This window comes from Tachypleus tridentatus, unplaced genomic scaffold (genome assembly GCF_004210375.1).
Source record: "Tachypleus tridentatus isolate NWPU-2018 unplaced genomic scaffold, ASM421037v1 Hic_cluster_2, whole genome shotgun sequence".
In the NCBI taxonomy this organism is placed as follows: Eukaryota; Metazoa; Arthropoda; class Merostomata; order Xiphosura; family Limulidae; genus Tachypleus; species Tachypleus tridentatus.
Window position 1 is genome coordinate 32111132 of NW_027467782.1, and position 16723 is coordinate 32127854.

The 16723-nt window shown below is 30.5% G+C and overlaps 1 protein-coding gene, 1 long non-coding RNA gene and 1 pseudogene across 3 annotated transcripts in view; 1 reads left to right on the forward strand and 2 right to left on the reverse strand.

Annotated features, from left to right (window-relative positions):
• The window catches only part of LOC143242265 (proliferation-associated protein 2G4-like), a 120994-nt pseudogene that overhangs the window by 55864 nt on the left and 48407 nt on the right, over positions 1-16723 (forward strand). The window lies entirely within an intron of this gene.
• Positions 2816-16484, reverse strand: LOC143242604 (uncharacterized). The gene is made up of 4 exons (XM_076486072.1): positions 16346-16484; positions 13385-13472; positions 11085-11220; positions 2816-3068 (listed from the first exon to the last, which is right to left on the reverse strand). The coding sequence occupies exons 2-4, from the start codon at positions 13391-13393 to the stop codon at positions 2890-2892; spliced, it is 324 nt and encodes a 107-aa protein (XP_076342187.1). The 5' UTR covers positions 13394-13472; positions 16346-16484; the 3' UTR covers positions 2816-2889.
• LOC143242474 (uncharacterized) lies at positions 5626-6337 on the reverse strand. Its single transcript, XR_013022802.1, has 2 exons — positions 6078-6337; positions 5626-5994 (listed from the first exon to the last, which is right to left on the reverse strand). It is a non-coding gene; the product is annotated as an uncharacterized LOC143242474 (long non-coding RNA).

Genomic DNA, 16723 nt, shown 5'->3' on the forward strand with positions numbered 1-16723 from the left:
TATTATACTTTTTAAAATTAAATAAAGTTATTCTCGTAAACACTCTTAAACCCTATATTTTGTTTGTTTTAATTGATTTTTTACCTAGTTTTCCCCCATCATTACAATATAAAATTGATTTGCATGTTTGTTTGTTTTTTTCTCTTTATCATTTAATACTGAAACTTATGTTAGTGAACTTTTATTTGTCTTTCCTACAAGAAAACATCTCTTAAATTGCAACTTCTATAACTTTTAAGAAATAAAAAATTCATTCAATGTTTTAGGTAAAAAATAAATATCTACTATTTCTCTAAACTACTTAGTTCGGTTCTGAAATGTTTCCAGGAACAGAGGGTTAAAGTAAAGAGCAATGAATCTGCTATTGACAAGTGCTTACAATCAGATCTTGATCACAGTGATTATAAGACTCATTTAAGTCATACTGTAGATTTGCAGCTATATATACCTCTAGTAAATGTTGTTTGTTCTTTTGGTTCTTAACCCTGCAGGAGAGAATTTCGTCCCACATAAAACAGCAGCTTATAGGTACAGTAATCTGAAATTACATACATTTTCAATGGTATTTACTGTGATATGTATGGTAAGAACAAAATATATCTGGTAAATCGCCTGATACACCAGCAGCAACAAGTTAATCCCAATCACATTATGTCAGGGTTTACAGAATGTCATCAAGACTGCATAGATCTCTTGAAAACCTGACTGATAATCCATGTTTTATATCCAAGAAGCTGCTGTAGTAGTGACATTTTCCAATATTCACAAGGTAGGTATCTGAGGTTTTAAGCAAAGCTGCTGATAAACCTAGCAATTTTTATTGGAACCTATAATCAAGTATTCTTTATAAACATAATAAAGGAGAATCAGGATTAATTTAATGTATCACTTAGCTTGCAGCCTGAGCTATTATAAAATTATTGTCAGAAAACAACAAAAATTATAAACCCCAATATTTTGTGAAACTCTTCAAAGGTAATGAGCACATTGTTTTTGTAACTTACAAGAGGGTAACAAATTGTAAATAATGGAAAAGTAATTAAAAGTTTTAATGACATTACAAAACCTAAAAAAATGATCAAATGTTTATACACTAATATTTTAGTATTATTAAAAAGGATAAACAAGTTCTTGCTTTTCTGACCCTGATGTTATGCACAAGAAACACTTTTATAGGGTATATAAAACTGTTAATGTTGAGTTCCTTAAATTTTTCACTAGTAAAAATTACTGAAGACAACGATTGTATGAAAAGTTAACAAATGTTTGAAAATCATCTAGATATTATTACTTTTGAATAGAATTTTCATGATACCAAAACACTGGATTAACATCTCAACAGGACAAAAATCAAATACTATGATTACATAATGCACTAAACCTCATACCCTACTAAAAAAACAAAATATACAACATACATGACTACTTCTAAGTTATGTTTTACCAGATAGGGGATGATAATTAACAATCTAAAGGCTATAATTACCTAATAAAGCAATGTAGTTAAACCCCACTATTTACTGTAAAGCATGTATCACAACCACTCAAAAAAACATAGCTGATTATGACCAGAAAAAAAAAATACATACCAGTAGTGTTTGTACACCAAGTCCTGTCTAATGATATAAAACATTGTACTGCAGCCAGCTGTGTTTTAATGTACAGAAAAAACCTACACAATGGCTCCCCTATGGAGAGCATACGCCAGCTTCCACTTGATAAATCCACTACCACTGCTACATAGCCCATGAACACTATTATAAATTTTTTTATATGTACTGGAATTTTTTCATCGCCTTGTGACTCCTAAAAATAACCCCTCAAAGTTGATGATGAAAACATAATGATATGAGCTTTCCAGATATATATTTTTTCAGCTTTACGAGATTCTAGATTGGATCAAATGTTATTATTTTACATGAATAATAAATGTAAAGGTTCAATCATAAAAGAGAGATATTCTAATAAAATATAATAACTTTTAAATAGTTGTGTGAAAAAAAATAGAGAAAAATTACAAATAAACTTTAAGAATATAATATAACAAGTTAGAAACTTAAAAATCTCCCTCTGAATGCATTAATTAATTTAAAACTACATGTACTTTGGACTTCAAAGGTTTATTACATGCATTAATGATCTAATGATTTCCTATTCATATATAATTTCGGTCAGTCAATACGGTGAGTGGATGGTAGATAATATTCTGCAGACATACCGTGACAGAATGTGTTTGTTTTGTTATAGCAAAGCAACAAACGGCTATCTGCTGTGTCTACCAAGGGGAATCTCAAACCCTGACTTTAGCATTATAAATTCAAAGACTTACCTATGTCCTACTAGGGAAACAAGACAATGAAGACTTGTATAACAGTTGTTATGGAGTGAATATCTTTTCTAAGTTAACATTCACAAACTTACATCATATCATAAAACTGTTGTAATAACAAACTACTTACATCAATAGTATTCAAACCACTACTGTAGTTGTTGTATGCCAGTGAGCCTTATAAGCTATTAAATGCAATGGTAGCCCACATCAAACATCTTATATCAAAGTTAAAATAGCCTTCTTGTTTTCAAATTATAAATTTCTAAAAAAAACGATTCCTAATTCTTTTAGCTTTTTTCACCTCAATCAAATACATTAAACTACTGAAGGTTTTTCAATGTGTGTAAATAATCATACTTAAATAATTTTAAACCTTTACACCATTATTATTCTAATGGGATTCAAAACATATAGTCTTCAAAAAAAAGAAACCCAAAGGCAGAATATAAGACATATTGTTAACAAGTTTATTCCGGTAGTTCTGTGTGACATGTGGAACTTTGCACAGTCACTGCTGAACATCCAAAGTCTGCAAAGGCGAAGTCCGTAAGATTCCCTCAATGTGCAAAAGGACTGTTGAAGCAGTAGACGTCGCGAGTGGTGGTCCTATCCCGAAGGTGACGTGAACCGATGTAGTGATCCTGTGCGGGCGTGGTCACACGAGGTCTGCCAGATCGTGGACGGTCACGAAGTTGATCCATGTTGTTGGTGACGATTCCATAGCCTTGTGATGGTGCTATATTAATATAATAAAATAAATAAATTATATATTCAAACATCTAATACCGCCCCTCTACATTCCGACACTCAGGTAGCTTTCGGTCAGTTACCTCTTTCTTTGTGAACCTGACGATGACCGGAAGGTCGAAACGTTGTTGCGCTTCTATGTAAAATATTTTCTCAACCCAAACGAGCCAGTTTTGCAGATCTCTCAAACAAATTTATTGGATACGATGCGTTTTATGAAAACTGATGCTTTCCTCCGTTTTCAAAGTGCACAACTTTTATTGTCATTTTGGTCTGATAATCAGTGCCTTAACACGTGTAACATCACATACTCTGAGCTTGTAACGTTATTACATATATTTCTCTTAAAAATAACAAAATATCCCTTTTGCCTTTCTTTTTTTTAAGAGTATATTTATATATGGTGCCTTTGTTGTTAATATTTGCAATAATTTTATCAAGATACAAATAATAGTTGATACTATGGAATAAGAACCAGAATTTTATTTGATTAAGTAAGTGGTTCAAAAGTTGTATGAAGTTTAAAGTTAGGCAATTGAAAACAGATGTTTCATTTCAAAGAGAATAACTGATATTTACCAGTAAGACAGGAGCATTATGCAGTGAAAACAATATTTTATTGTTAAAAGGCTCCATTACCTACAAAGATTCATCAGAAATCCATCATCATATCATATTATTTACAATAGGAAAATAATTAAATGTTCAAAAAAATACCTTTCAAAATTATGTGAGAGTGTAGATGTTATCTTGTGTAATCATAGATAACTCAAATGATAAAAATATTACACTTAAAATATTTTAAAAATTATTTTATAAACTGCTATAGTTTATGACTGTATATATACATATATGAAGTATAGTCAGTATATACGTAATTTTTATCAAATTAGCACTAAAATGGTGAAAATGTTTTATATTACATTTCTATAAAATGTGCAAATATTTGAAATTTATGTAATAACATTTTGTGAAAATTATTTGTATTTTATCCAAAAAATCACAAGCATAAGCAAAATAAGTAACTGAACAATTTAAAAATGTTTTCATCTTCAGTAATATTAGACCCTTTGGCTCCCCTGTTAATGGCCAGTGATCCCACAAGAATATATATGTGTGTGTATGAAATTTCCAAGAATGCTTCAAATGAATGTCCTAAATGAGTTGTATTATATGCCACAACAGCAGTTTCTTTGATACTATATTATCAATCAAAGACAAAAGCTTTAAGAATTAATATTTTCACTTAATCTGCTAAGTGTATTACGTCTATTATTAATACTCTTAGGTAACATTTGAGGACTTAACTGACACCTAATAAAATTCAATTTAGATGTTAGAAAATTGCTCATACTGACGCCCAAGCCCCTAATGGCACAGCGGTATGTCTGCAGACTCACACCACTAAAATCTGGGTTTCGATGCCCTGGTGGACAGAGCACAGATAGCCCATTGTGCAGCTTTGTGCTTAATTCTAAACAAACAAACTGATGTCCAACAAATATTCGAAATTTTGAGTAACTTACAAGTTATTGTGTCACAAAATATTGTGAACTCAGATAATAAATGAGCCATTTATCCCAGTCTCATACACACTTTGAAGAACTTTAAATTGTATTTGCAATAATTAACTTACAACTACCTCTACTACTAGTTTTGAGTTTGATCAGCATCCGACATTGAATTTTAGCTTTACACATTTCGTGGGTGTGAGCGCTAGTTCTAAAACTAATGCAATATCAAAAATTACAGATTAAAATCATTTTAATTACTTATCTTTCTGTTCCCTTTGTTGTGAATTCTGAATGTATTTGTGTATAAAATTATATTTTAAAGCTATAGTTTTAGTTTTATTCAAAGAGAAAATATATGATAACTTTACATAAGGTAAGTAAGCTTATACAGTTTAAAGATGGGTTGAATTGATAACAAATCTTATTAAAAGTTTAACATGATAATGAATGTATAGTGTTTGGAAAAAGTTTTGTCATCATCAGGTTTAATAATATACCTATACACTGAAATGTATATTGTATGAAGCAAAGAGGTTGCATAACTTGAGATTGCTTAAAGCATAATAAAGTTATTTTGTTGATGCTCTGTTTATAATTACTGTTTTTACTTTTTAATAAACACATTATGATTTTATTAAGTTGCAGTGTTTGTAAACATATTTTTTAATATGTTCACCAAATAAAATACTGTCATCAAATTGTACAATTTTACTATTTAGTGATATTGTAAATATTTATTAAGTAATGTTCTAGAATGTTTATTTTGTTCAAATAATGAAGATAAATAAATTGTTTAACTAAAAATGGCAACTGTTAAAAAGATGAAAGCTGTCATGTGAAATTAAGGGTAATTTAAAATTAGTGGAAAAAAAAAAAAACAGAGTGAAAGAAAAATTAAAAATGATATCAATGTTAGAATAATGTTGTGGTTGAAAAAAATTAAGGAGTAAGCATAAAAAAAGTAAGTTCTAATACAGAAAATCAAGATTTTCTAACTTGTTTACAATACCACTTGGATGGAAAGTACATAAGTTATAAAATATTTCTATTTAATGTTGTTTTTAAGCATTAAACACACAGAAAATACATTTTTGTCATTTAAAAACTTGACAGTCAGACATGTACAGATCATATATAAATTTGTAACTGTAAAAGGTGATGCATTTGGTTTGTTCTCTCAAAACATCTCAGTGATGGTATACTTAACATGTGATGAAACTTGTGGTTACCATGAAACACATTCATCTATTTAAAAAAACTGATACTGACACTCATAATGTATAAATATTAAAAACAGACTTATTTGTGAGCTTTCTGATATTTTAGTTATTAAACTTTCTATATTCCAGTTGGTAACAAAACATTTTGTTGTTATCCCATTTCACAGTGTCAGGATGGCATCTGAATAGTGCTTGATATTGGTGGTGTTGCACAGCATCATCCTTATCATACAGTTGAATGTTTCTGCAGAGTTGACATGGCACCTGCTGAAATTGGTAAATCCATCTAGTATTAAAAATGCTGTCTTCTCTGTAAATCCTGTCTTCATTAGGATTTGGCAATAACCTTTACTGAGGTTGATCTTTGAAGAGAACCTGACCTTATAATTTCTAGGTTGTCCATAGTTTCAGAGTTGAACTTCATCACAAGATTCAGCTTTTGGAAATTTATTTAGAAACAGTTAACCTATCTCTAATTTTTGTGATTAAAACTGGTAAATGGTAGGCTAAATTTGAAGGCTTAACAATTCAGGCTTCCAACATTGCCTCAGCTTCCTGCTTTGTAAGGTACAGTGGAGCGCCATTAAACCGCGAAATTGCTTAAGCAGCTGTAGCAAGTCTTGTCCCAGAATTTTGATGTATTAAATCTACTACCTGGCTTTCTAAAGTTTCTCACACTCTCCTTGTCGTTGACACTGACATGACGAATATGAGCGAGGATTATCGCGGCTCACCGCTAATTTAAGAAAGTGCAAAAACGTGGCTTACAAATTTAATCCTGGCTTTATAACTTCAAGGAGATATTTAAAAAGGATTTGCTTTAATTTGGGAAATAAATAGAATATATTACAGTAGAAATTGACCGTTAATCTACCTTATCCGCTCTGTATGCCAGCTTTATGGAGGCTGCCATTGTTACCGAATCACACCTCTCCATACATTAAACTTAATCCGCAGTAAATCCGTGAAAAAAGTGATCAATAATTAAAGTATTATTTTAAATTCGATAATCCAATATTTTTATGGAATTGTATAAATATTAGCCACACACCCAATAGACATCACTTCAGTTTCTGAGCTGTTGGCGACTTGACTTTCAGTCACAAAGGTTTAATCCGTGGACCTATTAAGCCGTGGTTAACAAGGTTGACTCCCCAAATACTGCATCTTAACGGCGCTCCACTGTATTTCATTGCATAAGGTATCTGAAAGGGCTTCACTTTAGCTGGATACCATGTTGTTGTGTTGCACAAGGCCTATCTTTCCTGATGATGACAAAACTTTTTCCAAACACTATACATTCATTATCATGTTAAACTTTTAATAAGATTTGTTATCAGTTCAACCCATCTTTAAACTGTATAAGCTTACTTACCTTATGCAAAGTTATCATACATTTTCTCTTTGAATAAAATTTCTTTAGCTTTAAAATATAATTTTATACACAAATACATTCAGAATTCACAACAAAAGAAACTTTACAAAGCTATAAAAAACAACCTATATTTTAACTTTATCAACACATGATAGTCTATGTGCTATATCCAAGTACATTTAAACTTTCTTAACAACTGTTCTCATAGCAAGAATAGTTTTCTTTCTTTCTTTATGAAGAGGGGTCCAATTAGACTTCTAGTGGTTTAATTAACAAGTGTACATCACATTCACTGTTTTTATTATTTATACCTGTGTTACAAGTCATTAGTGATAAAATTAATTAGAAAGTCTATTATTATTAGTTCATATAGGTTGTAATGAACAATTTAAAATCTATATCTTTATTTCTACTAATGTGATCAATTGGAAAATAAAAACAAACATTTTAAACTTTAATTGAAATAAATTATTATATTTTGAAAGGAAAACCATGTATACACCTCTATTCACATTTTAGTGTTTGCAAACATCAGTTTGTTTTCAATTCTTTTTTGTCACTTGCATTTTACTTATTTTGGATATCAACAGTACTAAAACACTTGTGACATTATAACTTTCAAACAATGAAAACAGATTTTAAAGTAGGCATATGTTACAAGAGCTACAAGTGTCATAAATATAAGGGCTACAAATGATGTAAGAAATAATAACCATAAATTTTTTCAAAATTTTGGTTAAAATAAAGTTTTTTATTACCATTTAGATAAAAAAGGTAATTTTTCTAACTTCATTACCAAAATGTCTGGTGCAGACAGCCTAGTTGCTTTGCACCATGAAATGCCAAGCTAACCAACCAACAATGAAAATGTCTAAATCCCTCCACTGTGCATTATAAATTCAGAAAAATAATGCTAACTTTATTAAAAACAAATCTCCATAAAGTCTAGAATGCATGCACACTGTTAATTTCTGGAAAAAAGCCAAGGCCTGATAATTTACCAGGGAAACATTCAGTTGATGTTCATATTATTGTATTCATAAGTTAATGGCTGAATCTACACCTGACTGTTACAGATTCAAAATAAAGTAAATTCAAATAAATAATAATAAAGGTAATTAATAGACCAATCAAACAGATATTGAAACCTAATATTTATTTTCAATACTATTGACTGTTTTCCTAATTAAATGAATGGGGGGAAATGGAGGGAGGAGTTAAGACCCCACAGATAAAAACATTAAATGATACAGGTATTACTTTAAAAAAGAAGAGCTAGAAGGGATGGGGTTTCAACTCCCTTGATCTCTACCTTAAATTAATGTCTATTTAAATATAATATTAAACAATATTATTATTAATCTCTGAAAATGTGCATAAAGTTTACCCGATGGATCCATTCACCTCACCTGCATTCTCTTATATAAAACTGAAGAATAAAGTTATTAACTACTAAAAATATGAATGACTGGACCACTTGGGTTCCTGCCCTAGATCTGCCCATGCTTATACAACCTTAAATAATAGTGATACAATTGTAATGTACAAACATTACACAGTGTTGAGAAAAAAATCAAAATACAATAAATTTACACCTTATTATTAAAATAGCCAGAAAGCTGACAGTCAATGGTTCAAAATTGGTGCAGTGATAGATAGCTTCTGTAGCTTTGCAGTAACAATGACAGGAATAGTAAATTTAATGGAAATGGAAGTCGTAAAGCATCCCCACACCTGCCTCTTATGTAAGTTTGTACCTAACAAATATTTTGATCATCTGGATATTTGGAATAACTAGAAACATTAATTTCAATTAGTTTATTATTAACATGACAACTGATTCAATCATAATTTTGATTAATTGCTAAAATAATTATTACAAACACTTGTTTTGATTGGTTAAATGATTCAGTTCTTCTGTAAGCAGATGCACGTTAACATCACATTAGTAAAGAAATCACAAGTTTTACTAATGAAGAAAATTAAACTTAAAATGAAAAACATTTTACAACATACAATACATAATGCAAGACATGAACCAGTAAATGTTGTTACTATTATATGGATGCAGGCAGTGTGTATGGGTGAGAAGTTTCACTGATCTCTCAGTTCCCACTAAAGTGAATACAAACAAGTTTGATCCATAGTTCACATCTCCACAAAGATAGAATACATTTAACTGCAAGAAATGTGAGGTGAAGAACATTTGAACTGCTTGTTCCAAACCTGAAAAGGAGAAGGCTGGGCCCAAATGAGGTTGAAAAGAAGAAAACTACCCAAATGAATGGGTTATTGAGAGGAGTTAAGAATGGATTTCCCCCACTGTCATGAGGAATCCTCCTCTATTGTATCTTGTAGAATCAGTGGAGTGTGGTCTATGGACTGTGAATGAGCAGAAGCAAACATTATCTAGTTATTCATAAAGAGAAGAGCACAAATTATCATAGAGTGAAAAAAGAATTGAGGTTTGTCCAAACAAACAGGAAAGTCCTGAAATGGAAAACATGATATAGGGCAATGAAGTGGACACTGTGGGGAAGAATTTTAAATTGTGGATTATGAAGGGAAAATGGTTTAGCACATGATTAACAATTTTGAAAAATAAAATAATTATATGTTACTGGTAGTAATAATTGTAACTTACAAATAATCTAGGCTAAACATACCTAGTTAAATTACTAATAATGAACTAACAAAGCCATGAAATCTGTTGAGACCACAAAGTATGTAAGATTAATGTACTTGCAAAGTGATTAAATGTATCTAGTAATAACACAATTAATAATCAACATCTCATTTACAATTCATTTAAAATAACTTAGGTGAATAAAGACATATAAATATCTAACTTACCAAAATCCATACATTAATGACATGAAATACTCAATTCTCCCATGTGTAAATAAGAGTAAAGCCACACAAATGACATCTGAGTCACAACTACCATAGGTATATCAACCAGATTTGAAGTGTGGTAAAGTTTATCAACATGTACCGTCCCCTGGTAGAACTGGTATCAACAGAAACAAAAGTATGAGAAGAGCAATTCTCTCCCAAAACAAACAACTTGGAAGCATGAAAAGTAGTGGAAAACAAAAACTCTTGAAATGGTGTGGAATATGACAGGCTAAAATAAAAGTGTTAAAACAAAGAAAAACAGGCTCCAAATGTCTTCTTATTGATTACATTCTTACTTAGAAACATTGTTTTACTGAAAAGAAGAAGAAATCAGTGGCTAAACCCATGAATCTAATTTCCTTAGAATTAATCTGTATATAACGCTGAATTAAATTCCTGGAAAATCTTACCAGTAGCATGTTTAGCTATAATGGGAAATTCTATAGTCAATACACTGATCATATATTACTGCAGCAGTAATTTGGTTTGTCAACATATTAGATACCCAGAGCCCTCATAAATGTGAACAAGTGACCTCAATGTCAGGCTCAGGGAAAAGAGGAAAAATACCAAAGACAGGAATTTTGTTTCTTTTGTTGTTGTGGTTTTACTTCTGAAAATATTTTGACTATTTGAAAGCTGCAGGAATATTCTTCTATGATATCATATGTTTATTCTGGTTTATCAAGTGCAGTATGCAATAATTGATTGAAATCCAAATTATTTATTAGATAAAAATTCATCTTGACCAAAAAAAATATAGAATTTAAACTTTTATATTTGAAATGAAAGATATAAACTCTTAACAGAATTAGATTTATCTACATTAATTTTCTAAAAGGTACAACTGAAGATTGCCATTTAAACTCTTAAAATGCTTCAGTAGTCTAACACTAATAATGCAAACACAGAAAACCATACAGTTGATTTAAAAAACCTTTATACTTTACGTTTTTAGTAGATAATAGATACATAGATAAAAAAATAAACTACATTACCTTCATCTCTCAAGTCTACATAAATACTCTTCTTTTCACTCTTATTTTCAACATCATCGGGAAAACTTGCATTTGTCACCTTTCTTACACTGTTCTTACTTATAAAAAACATACAGTGCAGATTTAGGATCAGTTCCTGAAATTAAAATAGTTATATCACCTTTCTGCAAGAGATGAATATAACTGAACTGTAGCCATGTTGAGAGTAACAAGATAAAACACTTCAATGCTGTGGTGTGTGATTTACATAAAGCAGACTTTGAACACTTGTTTTGATTCACCCTAAGAGTATCAGTGACCTAACTATTGAAAAACACACAAAAATTATGAAAACTAATTTAATATTAAAGATAGTTATGTACAGTATAATAATTCATGCTTTTAGTTAATATGTACACAATACTTGTACCACACACTTGTTACATAAGTTGTTTTAATTTTTAAAGTTATAAAAACAGATAAAATGTACCAGCATGCATTTTTAAAATGTATAAAAATAACATTCAATAAAATTACAGTAATATAATAGCTTATGCTTTTTGTTTTGAATGAGTTTTAGCTACGTAAATAATGTCATTGTACTTATAAAGCCAATTATTGTTGGTTAGTCACAATTATCTACCTGATTTATGTCTCTGCTAAGTGTTATAACTGCAGAACTCATATGGAATAAAACTGTATTTCTTTCCAACCACTCCGAAAGAAAATATTTAACTCTCACTGATAAAGAATAAATATTTATAATTACAAGTTATACATTAGTACAATTTTAGTGCCAGACCTTAAAAAAAATAATGAAAAATAAATATTTAGAACTTTAAATGGGTGAAATTGTAAACCTGATGTTCCACACTTTAGAAATTCTTTTATATATGACTAATGCTAAAAAATCCTCACTTATGTCAGGGAAATGTATCTCTAAAAGTAGAAAGCAAAGAGGTTCCATCTTTAAACACATTTAAGACTACATGTCAAGAGCAATATTAATATGGTAGAATACATCATGATGTATTTCAGTTTCTATATAATACATAAGGTATAAAAACCATAATAATTCTGGAAAGTATTTTAACTTTTCTTGAATAACTCAGTTTGAAAGAGTTATCAACTTATGTTATTTGCTATTTCTAAAAAATAATATCTTAAAATCCTTTATCACCAACTTAGACAGCCAGATCATTGATGTATCCAAAGATAATCTGTATTAATAACATTTTATGTAGTAATTTTAAAAGTCTTCAGTTAACTATAAAATCCTATGTTTTTTAGTACTATTAAACCTCACATTGACATATTCTCATGCTCATTTTACACCACTTCAAAACAAGCAAAAGCAACACTGGAAAAAAAGAAAAATCTTTGTATTTATATGTTTACAAAACATGCCATATCAACATGTAGGGAGAGGTTAAGGATTAACAATATATCACGTATTTCGTGATGACGAAACCAACTTGAAGTAAAATGTATTTCAGGACAACTGTTGCAAACTCCTTCTTTGTTAATCTGGAGATGACCTAAGAAGGTCAAAACATTGTTCTCAATTTTGTTTTGGTATCACCAGTTGTCCTAAGATACATATCACATACTTGTTATGTTACTGGAAAGTGATACAACAATGGGAATATACAAATTTCAGAATTTCCTGCTCACACTCTCTATCAAATTACATAGAAATAACTTATGGGAAAGCTTGTCTAATCTAGCATTTGTATTAGGTAAAATTAAAATAATAAACCTTTACACTCCATACAAAAAATTATACTGCACAACAATTTTTTTAAATTTTTTGCTTCCTGAAAAGGTTTTGCTGATTGTGGCAGGTACCTGGTGGGTATGCACAAATATAGTTTTGGTTTTGCTTCATCAGTAGAAACTTTGAGAAATAGTCAGTTAACTGTTTACTGGCAATAACTTATTTAATTGTGTTTATGTTTGTAATACACTATTAAGTTCAACATAATTAAAAGTGTTTTGTTCTAATTTTGTTTGTATTCAATGTCCAGTGCATCACGCTCCAGTGTTCAAGAGTAGTCAGCAAGCATTGACAAATTCCAGTTGCCCTGATATTGTTTTCCCATTGTAGCAAAACTGAAGATTTCAATGAAACTATAATGTAATGGGCAAATGTGGACGTGATTTTCATGATCAGCAGCCAAACATCTATAAGGAACACCCAACAGTGTTCAAGAAGCAAAAACTTTGTTGTGCAGTGTTATCTAACATTAACTTCATTCTCCACAAGCAAGGAAAGGTGACAGAAAAAAACCTATTTCTTAATATAAAGAGTAGTATTTTACCTTTCTCATCTTTCTGTGTTGTTACAGATTTTAATGTCAAGTTCAGGTCCTCAATTTCCTTCTTTTTTCTTCCTACTTGTTGATCTACCTAAGGTAATGTGAGTAGAGTGTGATTACTCTTATATTACCAACAATTTGTTTGAACCTTTGTATCAATAACTTTAATAAACATGGCATACTATTTCACTGATTAAGTAAACAAATTATGCATTACAAAGATAATTAGAGTTTTAAAATATTCAAAACATATTATGTAATAAATGTTCATTAAAAATAAAAAATGTGACAGCTGTTAAGATGAAAATTACACTTTATGAATTTGACATTAATGTGGTACTTATAAGATAACTATATGGAAGTATTATTTTACACAGCCTTTCATACTGTTTTTCTTCATACTTTTCTACAGACAATGTTGATGATAATTATGAAATTACAAAGTGTTAAAGACATGTTAAAAGGTCAACAGAAAATTCTGCAGTTTCAAACACTGGTAAAAGTTAAGGTAGCCTTGAATACCTTGTTTGACTAATATTTTGAATGCTAATGCACTGTCTCTCATAAGTTTATAAGAACTGACCACACCTTTTCAGCACGATATTAAAGCAGTAAAATGAAGTAAATAACACCCAGAATTTGCCTTTATCAGACCCAATTTAAATTCATCTGATCTATTTAGGATGCGTGTGTGTTGATGTGCATCACCACTGAATATACCCCAAATCAGTCATTTTCTGACCTCAACAAAGTATTTGGTTATTTCAAAATCAGATTTGATACACTAGCCAAAGAATACTATAAAAAAACAGAAACAAGAAACAGTCTCATCTTTACCTGACACACCATCTCATGTGCACCAGACAAAACAATATCACCAAACAAGAAGCATCACAATGTAATTTGAAAAACAATTAGTCAACATGACTGTAATCCATCATTACTACACAACCTGTGTGAGGAAATTAGTCACTCACACAATCAGCAGAACTTCACAAGTAGCATGGAAATTTCTAAGGCAGACATAAAGACAGCTTTCTGTGCAAGACATGAACTGCCTCTAAAAAGATTAATTTTTGATTACTGAATATTGAAGATGGTAATAATTGGACACACAAGTTGATTATTTTCATAAAATTAATTGATTACTTTGCATGAAACTAACTCATGTATCAATTCTCATTCTGATTAAGAAATTTTGAAATTTAACCATGAATTTTGCAACAAGTTATTTTATGGTCTGGCCTAAAGCTAAGCAATGTAAATCTAATTCAGATAGTCAAAGTGAGAGAAAAATAGTGCCACCATCAACACAGATAATCATTTATTTTAGTTTCTGTTCATATACATTAAAATTACAAATGGTTGATATAAATAAATCAACTTTTTTTAGACTGTTTGCAAATTTTTAACACTGCTTCCACAAGCCAGACACCCAGGATTTGTGCTGAATGGCTATCCTTAATAAATAAAATTATTCTAGAATGAGCTAAAACTCACTTTTAGAGTTTTCTGGTTGAACAAAAATCTCCTACAAAGTTTTATGAAAAAAATATGCAGATTTAGTAATGCTATTGAAAGTTTTTGACTCCCATAGTACACAGTAGTAAACTTGGAAGATGTGTATGTTATGTTATTAACTATTTGTTCTCATTCTTGCTTTTTGTTTTCAGAGTAGGTACAAAGGCCATGACCTTCACATCAGTGGGATAATTCTCATCTAGCTATTTCAAAAGTTTGTTCTTCAATCTATCTTTCATTTCTTTAAACATCATTGACTAGAATATCAGTGCAAGTATAACTTTTTCTGGCAAAACTTGTTGCACATTATTGGCATATGAGAATAGTTTTGTATTATCAGATTTAATTGTATTTCCAGTCATGTTCATAAGATCATCTGGATCTCCTGGAAGTAATGTAGTACTAAAAATCCTTAATCCTGCCATGCAGAATGCAAGCAATCAACTGTTCTTTTCAAGAGCACTGAAACTTGATGCTTTTCATCGAGCTTCTTGATTTGGAAAGTTTAATGTTGTTGTGCATTCAATACCAAATTGAATCGGCATTGCTCCTGTGCCATGTTGAAATACCACAACGTCTTGCTTTTACACTTCAATTCTTGGATTATCTGCATCATTCATTCAGTGTCACAAACTCCATGGGATCCTCAGAAGTTCTGCTAGACATTTCGTCTTCGGCACTCTCCAGTGGAATAGATGAATCAGTCCTTTATTTTCTCTTTCTTCATACTTTTAAATTACCTTGCAGTTCTTTCACACCTGTTTTTTATGCAATTTTGACCTCTAGGTCTGAACCATTACATCTACACTGTCACTTTGAACTTACAAGTCACTTTCTTCTTTTCCTGTATCAATGTTACTTTATCAATACAGGATCAGCACACTTAATCACTGAATGTTGTAGCATGTTGCCATCTGTTTTGTGGCCAGCTGTAGATCAAATTTTCACAAAGTGTGCAACAGTTATCTGTATTTTGGCCAATCAGGTTTTGGTAAAGGTATCAACCAATTAACTAAAGATCCGAAGTGACTGCAAAGTGCAATTATCTACCCATGCTGTTTTTGGTCTTGTATCTGATTTTGTTTTAATGAAAAACTATTTAATATTATAAAAACTAGTTTTTCATAGTTTAAAACTTGCACATAAAGAGTCATTAATACAATTAAGTTATAAAGAGAAGTACTTGCCCTGTTAAGTGCTCTTGAAGCTTTACTAGTTGCTTCACGTGTACAAGTGACAGTAAGAATAAAACCATAATAACCTGTAGGACTCACTCAACCACTAGAAATACCTTTTTCTGATTACAATAGAGCCACAATTCGAAGCACGTTTTTCACCATTGCCTTTAAAGTCTAAAAATTGTAAATTTACAATTTATGTAGTCCCAACTTATAAGTTTTATACTAATAATTTCATTTTAAAATGTTGTCCAAATCTACTTACACAATTCGGCAGACACTACTTGTAATGAGAATGAACAATTATTAATTATGTGGTTAACTAACTCGTTTTCGTATTAACCCTCACAGACCAGCATTAGGCTTAGCAGCTACGATAAATTCAAGTTACAGTACATTTTTACAAGTACAAATATTGCACTGGTTAATATTTACAATGTCCTTGTACACGACAATAAAATTTAAATATGTTTCACTTTTTTTCTTCTTGTAAATTTTCTTTCCTGATTCGTTTGGTTTTTCCTTGGGGTGATCACTTCACATAAATAAATCTATAAACATTTTACTGCATCATATCTTTTAACCCCAACGTATTGAATGCAATATTTTGCTTGAAAATTGTCAGTGACCAGCGTAGTAAGCT